The 17463-nt window shown below is 39.8% G+C and overlaps 2 protein-coding genes across 2 annotated transcripts; both read right to left on the bottom strand.

Annotated features, from left to right (window-relative positions):
* Positions 1–480: 480 nt before the first annotated feature.
* LOC307152221 (uncharacterized protein) lies at positions 481–9601 on the bottom strand. Its single transcript, XM_079860653.1, has 5 exons — positions 9413–9601; positions 3954–6740; positions 3008–3364; positions 2711–2856; positions 481–2560 (listed from the first exon to the last, which is right to left on the bottom strand). Exons 2-5 carry the CDS (start codon positions 4141–4143, stop codon positions 2456–2458), a joined length of 798 nt encoding a protein of 265 aa, XP_079716779.1. The 5' UTR covers positions 4144–6740; positions 9413–9601; the 3' UTR covers positions 481–2455.
* Positions 9602–10885: 1284 nt separating this feature from the next.
* Positions 10886–12998, bottom strand: aplnrb (apelin receptor b). The gene has a single exon (XM_079861918.1). The coding sequence runs from the start codon at positions 12908–12910 to the stop codon at positions 11831–11833; it is 1080 nt and encodes a 359-aa protein (XP_079718044.1). The 5' UTR covers positions 12911–12998; the 3' UTR covers positions 10886–11830.
* Between the last annotated feature and the right edge of the window lie 4465 nt (positions 12999–17463).

The following is a 17463-nucleotide window of genomic DNA, read 5'->3' as shown; positions in this document are numbered from 1 at the left end:
TCAGCGGTTCGGATTTAGGAACATCAATATGATGCTGTGTTCCTTATTACACCCAAGAACACCACAATCGAGACGCCATTCTGCTCAGTGCTCCAGCTTTCAGCAATGAACGCGCCGGTCGGCGTGGGCTATGATTGACAGCTCGCTCACGAGGGCGTGAGGGCCGGTCTGTGTTGAAACGCTGCTGTCAATCAACCATCGTGGTAGGGGCGTCGATTTTGTGACGTCACAAAATCGAACAGCTTGATTTGAGATGGGAGGAAACATATAAGAAGATTTAAAAAAACCACTGGATGGATTTTTATCATTTTATGATGGTTGTGTACAGGCACTGCCAACACACATTTCAGTACAATCAACTTGTAAAAGTGCATGTACCATTATATGACCCCTTTAAACATACATGAAATCTAATAGATAAGCAACACATTCAATCTAGTTTTAGCTCCCTCTGTAGTAACTAAAATAAGGATTTTTTTTGTGTGTTAAATAATTAACTATTTCATCCGATGTCATTTGAGTTGACACCACCTAGGGGTTGAAGCGGGAGATGTAAGGCCTCTGGGGATAAAGGACCTGTGACTTTACCTGACGGCGTGGCCAAAACCAGAAGTGACAGTCTATGACCTCACGGCCTGACTCCATGTGAAACAGATTGATTCAATCCGCTTTATATCTTCTCAATCCTTTATTTACTTGAGATTGTGATTTTTTTTAATTTTGTTTATACTTTTTTTTTGTAATAATATTATTTCAGTTCTGAAATCTATGATGGACAGTGAGTGCCAAGCCTTTTTCTTTGTTCAGCCACCGAAGTGGACTATTTATCTGCTACACCCTCTTCTGGACGAGACACCAGACCTCTGACCCTTTCTCATGAGCAATATCCACAGACTTTAATGAGTGGATCCATTTATCTTCATCTCTATTATGATAATGAAATATTACATAGATCTCGTATTTCCAATTAAAGGGGACATATCATGCTAAATGCACTTTTTTAGCCCTTAAATGCATTTTGTTGTATATTTGGAGTGTTTAGAAGTACAGAAAAGATGAAATTATTCTCTTCAGGTGCTTCGTTGATATCTTTATATTCTGTTTTGGTCATATTTTTCAACCTGTTCCGATTTTTCTGTTATCTATGACGTTTTGTGAACTATCACGTCACAGTATTTGCAGCGGAACTGCCAAATAAGGACATTGACTACAGGCTCAACACTTCGAGCGAACCACCATTATTATTTCTCGCTGAAATTTTGTAGTCCAAGCTAAAGGATGCAGAAGTTACGAGAGGGTAAGTTAAAATGTTCGGTTGTTGGATGTAGTAACCCACACGCTTCATTACACCGTCTAATGTAGATGAACTGCCGCGCTTGTGGCGCATGTTTAACTGAAAGAACGAGCAGAGAGAGAGAGAGACCCGGTCGCGCGCACGCACTCTCTCTCGGAGCCCGGCGAAAGTGTAAACAAGACATCACCGTCTCCAAACTAGACGCTGTCTTGCTCTCTCTCCCTCGCACATATTAATCAGAATAAATCGACACGGTGGTAAAAGGTCGGAAGACCAAAGTTTCATGTATAAATACAGTAACACACCATTGCGATACATCCATATGAAGACGTTGTTCTGCAGGTTCGTCGTCTTCATTTTCATTTCGCTCCGGCTCCAACTCTGGCTCGAACATCTAAGGCTGGCTGGACAAGTCTTCCGTTGTTGACATTTTGTTAATAACGTGTGAAAAGTTTCTGTGCCCGCTAGATAATCCTATCTCTGCTATCAGACTACAAAAATGGCCGAACGGGGTGGAGTTGAACCTCTGCATCCTGGAGAGGGGGCGGGGTATGAAATGTCTCAATTGTATTTAAAGAGACCGCACCAAAACAAGTTGATCTCAGAAGCACCTCAGAAAAGGGGTAAAAAAGGGGCCTGTGGAGCTATAATAATGAGGAATTCAGACCCAAGCTTTGCAGTTCCGCTTTATATAGACCACAAATGTATGATTTATATGTAAAAAGGAACAATTTAAAAGCATGATATGTCTCCTTTAAGCTGCATATTCAAACATCTGATGAATCACATAAAGATATTCATCATAAAGATCATTTCAAAATAACTTGTACTATTCAGTGATATAATTAGAATTACAAAGCAGAACCACTGATTTCCAAAAACACGGTTTATTTCTCTGTGTGTTCTTATCTATTTTATCTAATGAGTGGCTTTAAAATTGTTTTCTTGCAGATCCATTTTATTAAAAAATTACATGCCTTATCTACCCAACCTGATGAAGTCATTAGAGCACAATAATCACTATATGAAGACTGATTCTGATTTCTCCAATACCTGAAACAACAATGAAGACTGTTTGATTTCCAGTAGAGTCAGTTATGAGTATGATCATACTCACAGTAGAGAAATTCTGGCTAATGATCAGTTAAATTCAGTGATCTCTCACCCTTTTGTTATTGTGGTGTCATCGATCCATTTCCACACTCCCTCTGTTTTACTCAGACCAATCCAAAACTGATCATTACCTGCAACCTTCTGCAAAAACTCCTGTTATGATAGAACAGTAATATATTGTATAATATATATGTAGTAATAATTACAATAACAGTAATACACCTTTCTCTCATCTGTTAAAACAGGCCAACCCATGTGTCAATGTGCACAAACAAACACAAAATCTTTTTCTTTCTCACTCACTTGTTCCTCTTTGCTGTTTATGATCACTAGATCTGTTCCTCTCTGTTGACAGTCTCGTTTGCTGTCACTCCATTTCTTCTTCTCAGATGAAATATAATAAAAACTGAAGTTGTAGTAAATCCATTTGAAGTTGTCATCACGCTGATCTATTAATACACCAGTTTAGATATTAGTTTACACAGTTTAGCTTTGTCCGTGATGAAATGTATTTAATGAAAAGTCAATGTTTATTTTTATTGACGTTGGATGGTAGAAAAAAAAGTTACATAATGATTAAATGAGGAAAACACAAATTACCTTGTTCGTAAAAGACACGTTGGAGTTCATCATTCTTGTTTTTTATCTGCTCTCTTTCCTCAGTCAGATTTTTTTTCATGATCAGGAAATGTTCTTTATCTTCTATAATTTTTTTATACTTTATAAATATCTGCTCTCTTTCCTCATTCAGAGTATTACTGTGGTTCAGTATCTGCTCATATTTGGTAAGTATTTGATGTCTTTCCTCAGTCAGATTATTGATGTGGGCTCGTAACTGGTTTCTCTCGGTGGTGAAATACACACAGAGCATCATTACAGCAGTCAGCAGAAGAACACACAGCAGACACACACACACTTCAACTGCTCTGTGCTTTCTGTTCTTCACTGAGACACTTCCTGAAGACGACAGACAAGATTAAATTAGTCGTCACACTTCTACTATATTCTTATGAACTTTACTCTTACAGTTTTGCTCAATCGCTTTGGCTCAATTCTCAAATTAGATCTCGCAAATAAGTTCAGATCTCTGAACAATTCATTTCTTGTTCAACCAAAATTGAACTTCTTTTTTATTTAAGCAAATTGTACGTGTTTTGCACAAGTGTTTTGGTCAAAAGAGTAAGTACTACACAATATCTTAATACACATGGCCTGACGAGTTGATTCTCTGTAAAATTGTCATACTATTCAACCCATCTAAACAGTCTTTCATCGTGTGAGCCATTCAGTTATCAAAATCTGTCAGACATACGTGTCATTTCTAAAAATATTTACGACATGGCATGTTTGTGATGGTGAAAATAAATGTTTTGGGTGAGTAACTACATTTTGCAGACATGATGTCCCATAAAACAGTTGTGACAACTGAGTTTAGAGAATGTTAAGACTGTTTAAATAAATAAACCAAAGTAACTGAGAAAAACACAAGAGATACTACAATACTTCTGTCTCTCTGTTATAATATGTATCAGATGAATTACATTACCAGTGTGTTGAAGTGGCTGATGTCTCTCTGTGTTTGTCCTCAGATCATAATGTCTCTCAGTATCTGTGCTTTCATAGATATCCACCATCATCTCCACTCTTTCTCCTCTGTCCATTTCCACAGTCTCAGTCATCAACATCACATCATCATATATAACTTCAGTTATCTCTGATCTCTTAATGTTATTCATTATAACACTGTGTTAATGGTTAATGCTGCAGTTGTTCTAGCTTCAGAGTGTTTAGGCTGCAATGCTTTGCATTTCTTCAGCCTGCCTTTAAAACTGAAGTCGGAAATAAACTCAAAATGAAACTGTAAGTGGTCAATGTGTGAGTCATGTGACATTCGGGTTGCCAAGACAGGAAGGATTGAGATGTGCCTATTCACACAAAGAGTCTAAAAACAGAACATTTATGATCATAAAAAGGTCAGGCAATTATCTCGTAATTTTTTTGTTTCATTTCTCTAAAACTGTGTGAGTGTAATTTCTGAGAGTCTCTAAGAGTGTAATTTCTGTAACATGGATGGATTTGCAAAAATAATTTGTTTTCAAACTCTTTCCTCAAACACTCCCCCTTGTAATTGGGTTTCAGTGGTAAAGAGTCTGAGGCTCTGATTAGGAAGACAAATACACATATGCGGTGATCCATCTATCACTAGAGTCACAGAGGACAGAGAGGACACCAACAGGGAGAAAAAAGACCCTCTTCAGGACGGGACACCAGACCACCCTAGTGAATTTTTTTGTAATATTTATGCACAATTTATTGGTACTTTAGTATAACTAAATGTATTTGTAGCACAATAAAAATTGGTATACTTTAGGTCTGGGAACACAGGATTCAAACCGGGCCGCTGCCACACAAGCGCACTCAGTTTACCAGTTGTGCCACAGATGGTGTACTTGTACTATTTACAAGTGCTGCTATCAAACAGATTTTTCCATCAATGACAACACAAATTATATGGATTTAAAGACTGTGAATCGCAGAGAAAAGTCTCAATGTAGGCGCAGCAAGTAGTATGTGAAAATAAATGCGAACAGCAAGCCAAATACGCTTAATTTTTAGCTAAAAGATTGTATGGGCAAAGGAACTCGTGAAACGCAAAACGGCCTGTATAGAACTTGAAGGTGCGTTAAACTTGATACTGTTGAAGGAATAAAGCCAGCAGACACAACATTAAATATCATCTGCAGAATGTTTTGCTTCCTTTTTACCTGACCTTTCATTAACCCTGCAGGAAACAATTGCATAAACCGGCAAATATATTCGTCAGTATCCTTTCGTGACGATTAACTGAGTTCCTCCTGAAGAACAACTATATTGACACCTCTGTTCAGAAGGGTGGCAAGGCTGTTTGAAACACACAGGAGTCATCACACAACTCATCAGGGATGCTTGTGAAGGAGAAGGAGATCTCTCTGTGTTGTGGTTGGACCTTGCTAATGCTTGTGGATCCATACCTCATAATCTCATTGTGCTTGCCCTCCAGCGACATCATGTTCACAGTAGAATCACAGACCTTATCCTGGATTATTACAGCAAGATCAGTCTAAGAGCCACCACTGGGTCAGGTACATTAGACTGGCATTGGCTTGAGAAAGGCATAATTACAGGTTGCACCATCTCAGTCATTCTCCTCGCTCTCGCCATGAACATGATTGTGAAGTTGGCAGAGGTAGAGTGAAGAGGCCCTTTGATGAGATCTGGAGGGTGACATCCCCCAATATGAGCCTTCATGGATGACCTGACTGTCACCACCTCATCTGTCCCAGGCAGCAGGTGGTTTCTCCAAGGGCTAGAAAAGCTCATCTTCTGGGCAAGGATGAGCTTTAAACCAGCAAAATCGAGGTCACTAGTGCTCAAGAGAGGCAAAGTAGTGGACAGGTTCAGATTTTCACTCGACGGAGTCACTATTCCGGCCATTACAGAGCAGCCAGTCAAGAGCTTCGGTAAGCTCTTTGACTGCAGTCTCAAAGATTCTGCCTTTATCCAAAAAAACAGCAAAGAGCTTGAGTCGTGACTTGGCAAGATGGACAAATCAGGTCTTCCTGGGAAGTTTAAGGATTTACCAGCATTCTATCCTGTCCCGGATCTTGTGGCCCCTGCTGGTGTACAAACTGCCCATAACAGCTGCCGAGGCCCTGGAGAGAAACATCAGCAGCTACATGCGAACGTGGCTTGGTTTACCCCGCAGTCTGAGCAGTGCTGCTTTGTGCGGCACCAGCAACATCCTGCAACTCCCAATCAGCAGCCTTGCTGAAGAGTTCATGGTGTCAAGCACATGGGAAGCATGGAGGTACAGAGAGTCCAGGGATCCAAAGGTGGCAGTAGCTGGCATACAGGTGCGAACAGGCAGGGAATGGAGCGCAGAAAAAACGCTGGAGGTGGCTGAGTCACGGCTGAGGCACGGCTGAGGCACGGCTGAGGCACGGCTGAGGCACGGCTGAGTCACCGCTGAGGCACGGCTGAGTCACGGCTGAGGCACGGCTGAGTCACGGCTGAGGCACGGCTGAGGCACGGCTGAGGCACGGCTGAGGCACGGCTGAGGCAGGGCTGAGGCACGGCTGAGGCACGGCTGAGGCACGGCTGAGGCATGGCTGGTGGGGCCCATGGCAACAGGGTGTGCAGGCTTGGGCTAATTCCCGGTAACTAGAGTTGACAATGATCAAGGAGTGTCCAATATCTGGTTCAAGAGGAAGTGTGGGCAGGCGTGTAGGAATTAAGAGCTAGCAGGATGGTGGTAATGGGACAACAAGGAGCTTGGACTAAATGGGAATGTTTCCTGATGATATGAAAAAATAACACCAATTTAGGGTTTAATAAAGACTCTTCAAAATTATTTACCAACTGAGCAAGCAATTAAGAAATGACAGAACAATCACAGCAGTGTCTAATTATGCCTATATTAATAATAATAATCCTAATACTTTTGCCAATTATGTCTTCTCCATGTACACATTTGTAAATAAAACCCCCATGAGTAACTTTTTAGCATGTGGTTGATCTATTTAACCTCTTGTAACTCAATTGTAACATTTTAATTGTTGTGTAAGCTCGTAGAATCTAACTAAAACCTTAAAGTTGGGATGCAAAATATATCGGCCACCATATCGGTATCAGCCAATATATGTTCGTTTTTAATCGAGCACAGCGTCAGTTCAGACAGGCCACGTAGGCATAGGCTGCGATCAGCTGACGCGGTCAGCTGTCAAATCGCTCCAACCACTACGGTTCTCCTATTAGACCGGAAGGATATATACGTGGCACTTCCGCCCGGGAAATATGCTTAAACTGCTCGCAACCCCCCCACCCTCACCACTATAAGTATCAAGCATATTTCTGTGCACCTTTTGGCTGTTGTCTTCTTTGTTTCAGATTATCAAGGCTTCCAAGTCCTAGAGTCACGGACATCATCGTGAGAGACACACCCTTCCTCATAGCAAGCTACAGCATAGACGTCCCGGACCTCACTGCTACGTCTACATGTTAAACCACGGCTTAAAAATATTACTAAACTGTCTTAATCATCTGTATATTGCTCAAGCTGATGGTTGGGGGTTAATGCTATAGCTACGTATGTCATTAATTATGGAGCAAGAACCCCCATAAGGAACCATACCGCCAAAGATAAATTGTGTTCAATAAACTCAAGTAAACTTGCCAAAGTGGTCTCATCTGAAATGTTATCGTTATCGGCCCAATAAGAAAATGTGGCCGATATATTAAAGCCGATAAATACTTGATTATTTCCTTCAGCTGAGACAGTTCAGATGTGCTATGTTCGCCATGATGGTTTTGAATTGCTTGAAATATGATTGAAATCACTTTGAAAAGAAAATATAGTTAAGTGCAATATGCAAGTCTGTCATAGGCTACATAAAATTAAAATTAAAACATCATTATAATTATGTGATTGGGACATGAGACTTTTGTTTTTGTAATCAGGCACTCAAAATGATTTGAAAATTTGGATTTAGATTTATCGGTCAATATAATAGTTATCGGCTTTCAAATATAAAGAATTATCGGTTATTATCGGTATTGGCCAAAATTTATACATAACGGTGCATCCCTACCTTAAAGTGATGCAGGGTTGCTAATTTCACCATCTCACCATGTTTCTAATCATAAAGAGCACTGTGTGATTTACGGAAAAAGAAGAAGTTACATTTCTAAACATTTCTCATTGTGTTTTAATATCTGGTTGAAGTTATGCAGCTACCAACTGAGAAAGCAATAGAGAATGACGAAATAATCAAAACTGAAAATGTATACAAGTTATCAAACAAAACTATTTTAAAAGACAATCAAAGCAAAACAGAAGTAGCCTATATAATTAAAACAAACAAACTCGATGGCTGTTGGCCCATTTACTCAAAGCTTATATAACGATAAGTCACTGGCAAATCAGTGGCTGTAATCATTAAATTATATCACATGACACAATGTAGAAGCTATTGAGCATACAGAAACAAGAAGCTTAACTTCGTTCGATGCTAAAACGCAATTATGTTACCGAAAACGGGTTGACATCAGAAACCAACATCAGTCGGATTGACGTCAACCCGACTTTCATTTCCAACCAAAATGCAACCAAAATCATCCCCTGACTGACGTTACTACTTTCTACTCAAGGACCTTGACAGAAATGTAGTGGAGTAAAAAGTAAAAAGTACAATGTTTGTCTTTCAAATGTAGTGAAGTTAAAGTAAAAAGTTTCCAGAAAAAAAAAATACTCAAGTAAAGTACAGATACTCAAAAAGTGTACTTAAGTACAGTCCTCAAGTAAATGTACTACTGTCCACCTCTGCGTACGCTCCACCCATTTGTTCTGGAGTGAGCAGCTTCTCCAGTATTTACAGATTTTGGAACTTCACAAATGGCTTCCTTATTCTCTGTTAGAGTATATTAAGCTGGGAAAGCAGAAAAAAATATTTTCATATCCAAAAAAAATGCCTACATCAGCTTTAATTCTATCAGCATAAAACACTGAAAAAAAGCAGAATGTCAAGATAAAACAAAGAAAAAAATATGTTTATACAATGAAAATGTGTACAGAAAGTGTAGAGATTCACTGTTTTTTTAAATGGAGTGAGTTACAATTTTTTAAATGTTTTATTTCATGCTCTGATTTTACACTGTCAGGTTTCCCACTTCCACCATATACATGTTTCACTTTAAAGCACAGGAAGCAGCTCATTTAACATATGCAACTTCACACCATGAAATTCACATTTATGCAGGGAGATTAAATTACTGTTCGAAATCTTTACAACATCTTTGAAAATGTTCCTAGAAATATCGTCCAGATTTTCTTTGAGAACCTAAGGTATAATTTGACACCTGCGTGCAATACTGAGCCCAACATTTGATCTGTGCCCACACACTGCAGCTGTTAGCAAAGAAACATGGAACATGTTAGCAGCAGACGCCAGAAACATGGATTAACTTTACCCTGTTCTAGTGTCGTTCTTCAGTTCCACATTCATTTCTTTATCCATAAATGCAAGCTCACAGTCTCCTGTCTTCATATTTCACTTTACATCCCTGACGGAAAACAAATAAACAAACCCACTAGCCCACTAGGCACTAGCCCACACACATGCTAGCAACTGCACACACACAAAACACACTTGTTCTGTCTCTAAGGGCCATTTATATAAAAGAAACATCCTCTATTCTTTCACTTCTCCTCCTCTATCTTAATGCCCCACCCTCTTGCTTCTGCTTTTTGTTTCCCGCTTAACAGACGTGTGTTTTGCCCGCCTCATAATCCCTGTTGCATGTTCAGTCTTTCCTGAACAGACTATAATTCACTCATTTATCAACTGCCTGTTAGTTTTTTCTTACACTCAAAAAAAATGCTGGTTTGTTTCAACCAATGTTTGAGTCAAATATGGACAAACACAAGTTGGGTTTAAAAAAGTATTAAAAAAAATTAAACACAATGGCTGGGTTTGTCCATATTTGACTCAAACATGGGTTAAAACAACCCAGCATTTTTAGATTGTACATTTACATTAATTCATTTAGATGCTTTTATTCAAAGTAAGAAATGCTACACAAATGGTAAAATGTGTTAACTAGTAGCTTTTTTTTATTTTTTATTTCTAGTTACACACTCGCAAGTTGTGGTAAATTCTACAAGCAAATAAAGTTTTAAACTCATTTGTGATTTCATCAATTTTAAGTGTTTTTCATCTGTATGACGCACATAGTTATCAGTGTTATTGATAACTACACCCTTTATTATGAAGGACAAATATAAGTCCATGCTAAAGACCACTAATTACCACAGATTAGCATAGTCTCTCTGATAATGATTATGTCCTAACCAAAGCTTATTAGGGAGCTTAATCATTAGTGGGCTGTTTAGGGGCTGATGACCCTCCATATGCAGAGCAGTTTTTATTTTAAAGTTTTTTTTTTTTTTTTTTTTTTTTTTTTGTGCTAAATTCCAAATTAATTCTACACATGCAAAAAGATACTGTGAATTTTTCTAATGTGAATAATTTTATATATCATATAACAAAGTAATAGATAGATAGATAGATGTGTAAATGGTTTATACTTGTTTTAAGTATTTGCAAATAAAAAATAAAGATGTTGTTAAATTTAATTAAATTGATGATTTTTTTGTCTTTTTTTAAAGAGCTCTTTTTGTTGCGTTTGTGTACACAACATAGTTTGAGGCAGCCAAGAGGACAAAACCAGAAACACAAGGAAATCAGCTTTAAACATGCATTTCCTGTCAGTCACTTGCTTTGATTTTGAACTGGCCGAGGACAATAAAAGACAAAGCGACTAGCCTCAGCCCAGCGTTAACAGGAAAAACAGCGCACATGAGGGAATGTTGCAGACATTCCAGTCGAATCCATGAGCTTTAACGGATGACAAAACAAGAGGCATACACGAGAAATTCATAATACACATTTTATTCAGAAAGTACTGCATAAAAGAATCATACAGCAGTGTTTTCCACAATATCAAAATAAAAGTTGACTTGCACACATTTCATGAGCTCACACTCGCACGCACACTATCTCATCTGTCGAAGCTGCCACCTATTAATTGGCCGTCCCTTTTCCCCAACAACATTTGTCAACTGCCATCTGTCTGTCTGAGTTTACCCCCCTCCCTTTATCCCCTGTTTTCGTCTCCCCAAAACACCCACCTCCCCCCTCGAAAGTCTTTAATCAAGCTGCAACACTTCTTCTCATGTAAGGCTCCCATCCCTCCCTCCCCTATCTTGACGGTTTAGATAAGACAGACTGGCCACCAGGGTTCTTATCACTGCCCCTTACGAACAAGTGCTTAAATTGACAAAAAAATAAACAAGCAACCAATGGGTAAGGAGCATGATTAAATGCACTAATACAGTTTCAAAAGTAAAGAGTTCATAAATTGCTCTCAAAGCCTTCCGTGGGCCACCCACCCCCCTGCAGCTCCAAAGTAACAGCAGAGTCTGTGAAGCTCAATCTCTGGAGCCGGGAGAGATGCAGAGGCAAGCAGAAAAGCCCTCGCTCGTCCTCCTCAATGTACATTCAACTGTGTCCCGCACGTCTGGAGCGCAGCTGTCGGAGGGGGGTCTGCTTTCCAGAAGCTGCTTGTGGTCTCAGAGACACCAGGACAAACAGACTGCATCAAGTTCTTCAGAACCAGAACGCTCTCCTTTATATTACACAGAGTACCAACGCATAGTCCCGGGACAGGAGAAGCTGGTTCCTCAAGTTCCCACAGTCAGATACAAAAGGAAAGTCTTCTTGTCCCCAACAAACAGAGTTACCTTTGAGTTCTTGTGAAGGATGTAAGAGTTTGAGGGAGGTTGTTGACTTGTTACCCCAAATCTGTGTCACCCTTCCAACCAGCTCCTCACACCTTAGTAGCCAGCGACTGGGCCTCGGTCTTCTGTGAAGAAAGGGAGCTGGCGGGGCTGGCGTGAAGGGCTTTCTTCAGGTTGAGGAGGCAGAGGCACTGAGAGCGGAAGCGGAGGTCAAAGAAGGCGTAGAGGAGTGGGTTGAGGCAGCTGTTGACGTACGCCAGGCAGGTTGCGTAGGGATGGGCCATCAGCAGGAGGTTCAGGAAGGTGCAGGAGTCAGGCGCTAGGTTCAGGTACGAGAGGGCGTCCATGGTCTTCACGATGTGGAATGGCATCCAGCACGCAGCAAACACCACCACCAGTGTGGTGATGATCTTCAGCAGGCGACGCTTGCGCTGGTCCTCCTTGCGAAGGCTGTTGAAGTGACGTGTGACGGTGCAGCCGATGAACCCGTAGCACACCATCATGGCCATGAGGGGGATCAGAAAGCCAAGAGCCGTGGAGGAGATGCTGAGGCCCGCAATCCAAAAGGTCTCCTGGCCCAGTTTGCTCACCACCAGGCTGAAGTCCATGGCGCAGGAGGTGCGGTTGGTTTCGACGTCGAACACCGTGGTGCGGAAAAGCAGGGTGGGTGCAGCCAGCACACCTGAGAGGAGCCAGATGGTGGCCAGCGAGGCCCGCATGTGTCCTCTGGTCCGCAGCTGTGTGCTGGTGAGCGAGTGCACGATGGCCATGTAGCGGTCCAGGCTCAGGCAGGTCAGGCAGAAGACACTGGCGTACATGTTGAGCAACACCACGTAGCTGCTGATCTTGCAGAGGGCCACGCCAAAGGGCCAGTTGTATCCCCGGGCAGTGTAGACGGCCCACAGAGGCAGAGTCACCACAAAGGTCAGGTCAGCAAGAGCCAGGTTTCCGATGTAGACATCCGCAGCTCTGCGCTTGGACTGAGCCCGCCACACCGTGAAGATGACCACACCATTACCCGTGAGGCCCAGGATGAAGATAAGCATGTAGAGCACAGGAATCAGTGAATATGATGGTTCCCACTCATTAAAGTCACACATTGAGCTGTTTGCTGCATCGTCGTAGTAATCTTGGCTGTAGTCAGCAGTCATGTTGTCCATGGCATTCATTCCTCTAAAAATCTTTAAGTGTTTAAAGTATCCGTTGACAAGAGATCTAAATGAGCACAGACAAGTTGCTTGTGATGTGTTCAGGTCAGAATACACTTTCAGCTGTACAAACGGTGGCTTTTAAACCCTCAGGATCTCACACTCCCCTCCCCTCACCCCTGACCCCTCCCCTCTACCCCAGTGACCCCTCCTCTCACCCGCACTGCACTGCAGCTTCCACAGGAAAACACACAGGATTAGTCAACGAAATATAAAAATAACAAGCAAACAAAAATATTTGCAAGTGGAAACTGAGGAACAGCGCATAGCCTACATTCAAAGCGGACATTAAAAATAGTCGCACATCACAGCCGTAAATAATGCTGCAGAAATAGAAGGTTTAAACTGATAGAGCTCTGCTATACCTTTTTTTATATATATAAACTTGCTTTTTTATAGGCTATTTATATACACTAATACTACTGTATAGGGCTACACGATGATGTAAGCGTTTTTCGCGTTTATATTTAATATTTTCAGGAGATTTATTATTTTAAAAGTTAAACACGAAACTTCTCTATCTGTCGCGACATGTCAGGACATGTGTTTTTCCCCTGTACGGATTAATCGATATTTTAATGGACGGATGTGAATGTGTGAACAACTGTCTATTAGTTGGACGATTCGAGGGCTCTAATTTCCATTCCAATGCGTTTATTCTGCGCTCACAGACTTGCCCGAGCAAGATCATATAGCCTATGTCCGAGTTTATCCCAGAAAATATAGTGCAACATCATCAATGCGTATAAAAATTGTGCATAAAACTAATCTTCAGTTCTAAACGCCTTTTTTCAGCATAAAATTCGCGTGCCGTATTAGGCTATTTTATGATGAAATTGCGTTTTCTCTCGTTAGAGAGAAAGAAATTCGAAAAATCTTAAGCAAATAACAGCCTAATGTAAAAGTAATAAATGCAATAATTAAAACAACATCATGTGTTGAACTAGCAGCAATAAGCCACGCCACGGTGCCAAGAAAAGTTTAAAAATAAAGAAACATTAAAGAAATAGGCTGATACATTAAGAGAGTATCAAATAATAAGTTAATGTAAATGTGACACACACAATAATGAAAGTAACATATTCATATTTTGTGCTGGACCATGTATGATGATATAAAACACTGACATTAAATAAATATGTAAAGATAAATATATAGGCTAATTAATACCTCATAATTATTTTATACCTTTATAACTATGCTCGTAAACTATATTTTAAGTACATTTAAAAAAAATTACATTTATATAATCTGTCTTAAAAATAAATACATTTACTAATAAATTCACAAACAAAGAAATAATGCACAAGGTACTCGGTCACCAACTGTGTAAAACATTTTTTTAAGCTAAAAATATTAAAAAGGCTATCTGTCTGACTTTCTATGTATTTACAGTCTGTTATGCTGGAAATTAATGTATGATTAAGAGAAAGAAAGAAAGAAAAAGAAAGAAAGATTGGTAAAGTATTATTTCTGCAACAAACTGCATATGTTACTATAACGTAGTATAATTTTATTTGATTTCTTATCCAATTGTTTTATTTTAGTCACAATGCATAGGCCTATTTGTAAATGATTAAGAAGTTGAATGATAATTTGATTCTTTCACTACGCTTTATTTGGTTTAGTAAACACAAACAACATCACACCCTTGTCAGCTTTTGTTAGAGGATTACGCACCATACACAAGCAACTGTAAAAGAACCCAGTTCCAGAAAATAAGTCAGATATTTGCTACAGAATTTAAAATAGAATAAACTCCCAACCACTTTGTATCTGAATGCAAGTATAACATTCCTTCAGATTGCATCAGGGTTTTAAAAAAAATAATACAGCAAAGAAACGAGAACGATTTAAATTTACAATCTAGAATGGAAATGGGTCAACTAAATCAATTTCAAAGGAAAGCAGCAGAGAGGTGAGGTTTATTCCCCACTGTAAATGGCAGATATCAGCAGAGCATTTGGCTCACAGTTTAACTGAGTCAGAGCGAAGGAGCAGACGGGAGGTTTCACTCGGCACCCTTCCTCGTCTCTCAGCGATGAGGCGTCAGTGGCGCCGAGGACCTGACCCGCTCAGACACAACTATCCCTCCCCGACCCCATCCTACACACACACACACACACACACACACGTGCACTGGCCAGGCCCAGGACGGGAGGCTGCAGCGTTTGTAAGATCAAGTGTTGTGACATCATTAAAATGGCTCAACATGTGCTGGACTTTGTGTTTTCTGACTGTTTGAATCTCCTCTAAATATCAGGGCACAAGCTCTTTTGGGCAGGTCTGAGCAGATGTTAAATGGAGATTTAAACGTGCCCCATGACAGAATCTTCCTACAAGTTATTTTTATTTATTCCTCATTGAAATGAGCACAACTAAAAACTAGTATTTTGTTATCTGAAGCTAAATCACAGATCATGCACTCCCCCCCCCCCCCCCCCCTCCCCTCCAAATACACACTTCACAGGAGGCATTGGACTTATCTTCCCTTGATTTTAACAGGAGAGATATGATAATGGAACAAATGGTAGAGATAGATATGCAAATGCTTGACAAGAGCAATTGGGGGTCCAACAACTGCCAAACTGTTTATTCCTCTGCAATTAAATTTATTTCCGTAGGTCTCAAGTGTCCCCTGTCCAAAATAAAGTATCTTATATCCGTTTCTAAATGGCGTAGTGTTATTTAAATGTTAAATGATGGGAACAAAACTATTAAGATCTGTGGGCTTCACACATGACAGAGTTTGATGTGGTATTTGCATGCACACACCATACATGGAATGAATGGCAAGCGCAGTTTTAGACCACACACACACACACACACACACACAGTGACAGAGCTCTTCGAGCAGCTGGATTCAGCGCAGCCTCTTTGATCCGTTGTGTCCGACCTTGGCCATGGATAATAACTGATGTTTTTCAGAAGTTAACCGACTCAATGTGCAGCGCAAATGAACTGCTTAATAAGGACAAATGTGTACAGGGCATCTGTGTGAGGGCCACAAGGGATTTAGGAGTGTAAGTATATGTTTTAGACAACTGAGAAAACACATAGACCTCCTGACTGAGGAGAACAATTGTGCTTATTTACTTTTCAACCAAATTAAATCTTGACGAAACAGCAGTCGTCGACCATCAGCAATCGCAGAACAGTTTTCCCTTGAAATAAATGTATTTCTTTAAAGGAACGAATGGATGATAGGGAAAGAAGTGCATATGTTAGCATGGTGTCATTTTCTTATTCAGTTGATTTTATTTAAGTCCCATTGCATACTTTAGTTGTTTGGATTTTTTTAAGTTCTCATTATACTTTTTCATTATACTTTATTTGGTTTAGTAAACACAAAAAAAACTTACTCACAGCACTACACATCTACCTGCCATCCTTTGGTTAAAGAAACATGAATATGACAACAGTAATATTATAATGAGAACCGCTTGATCATAATATTGAATTTAGCACATTATATCATGGCCACAAATTAAGAATTAGCTCTCTCGTTTTAGTAAATTGTGGCCACATATTAGTAAGTCGAGGGAACGAATTGATCATTTGTGGCCATGATATACATTTTTTTTTTTTGCATATCATATGTGGGGCATACATACATCATAAATAAATATTGCGCAAGGCACACTGTCACCAATTGTGTGAGACATTTTTTAGGCTTAAATATAAAAAATGATAGAAAATATTAGAAATCTGTGTGTGTGTGTGTGTGTGTGTGTGTGTGTGTGTGTGTGTGTGTGTGTGTGTGTGTGTGTGTGTGTGTGTGTGTGTGTGTGTGTGTGTGTCAATAACAACCCCATGACCACCTCTCCCCTTTTCTGAGATTTCTTTTTTGTAAGCCAAGGTAGAAATATTTTATTTATTTAGTTAGTTAGTCACATATAATTTCCCCCAACCTCACAAACATGATAAAGTCTTGTATGGGTGGCACCAGAAACAATGTCGTCCATATTAACTTTAAAAAAAAAACTTTATAAATAAAAAGAGGTTAAAAATAAAAACACTTTTAAAAGGTTCTAAAAGAGATGCAACAGAAGAACTACGTTCAGTTCCCCAAAGAATCTTACAGGGAACAGTTCTTAAAAGAACCAACTTTTTCTTAGTTTTTTAATAATTGAAAGAAGCTTTTTCCTCTATAAAGAACCTTTTGTGGAATGAAAGGTTCCATGGAGGTTCTTGACTGAATCATATGGCAATAAAACATCTTTAGTGTAGTTTGTGTATTTTTCCCACTGTCTCACTCCCCATCTAACTGGCATGATAAGCAGAGTGTGAGGAGGTTCTCAGTCCGTTTGATGTGTGTGTGTGTGACCCCCTGTGTGTGTCAAATGACAGCTGCGTCTCTCAGGTGTAGATATGCTCTGGCCAGCATCTCCGGCATCACACACAAGCTAAAGTGAAAGAACAATGAGGAGCTTAGAAAAGAGCTTAATTGATTTGGCTGTTGATTCTGAATCTCAAAGTTGAATGAAACCACATAGAGGCATTTGTAAATCTGT

The sequence above is a fragment of the Squalius cephalus genome (genome assembly GCF_949319135.1).
Source record: "Squalius cephalus genome assembly, chromosome: 24".
Taxonomy (NCBI): domain Eukaryota; kingdom Metazoa; phylum Chordata; class Actinopteri; order Cypriniformes; family Leuciscidae; genus Squalius; species Squalius cephalus.
Note: the sequence above shows the minus strand (reverse complement) of the source record. Positions and strands in the feature narration are given on the sequence as shown.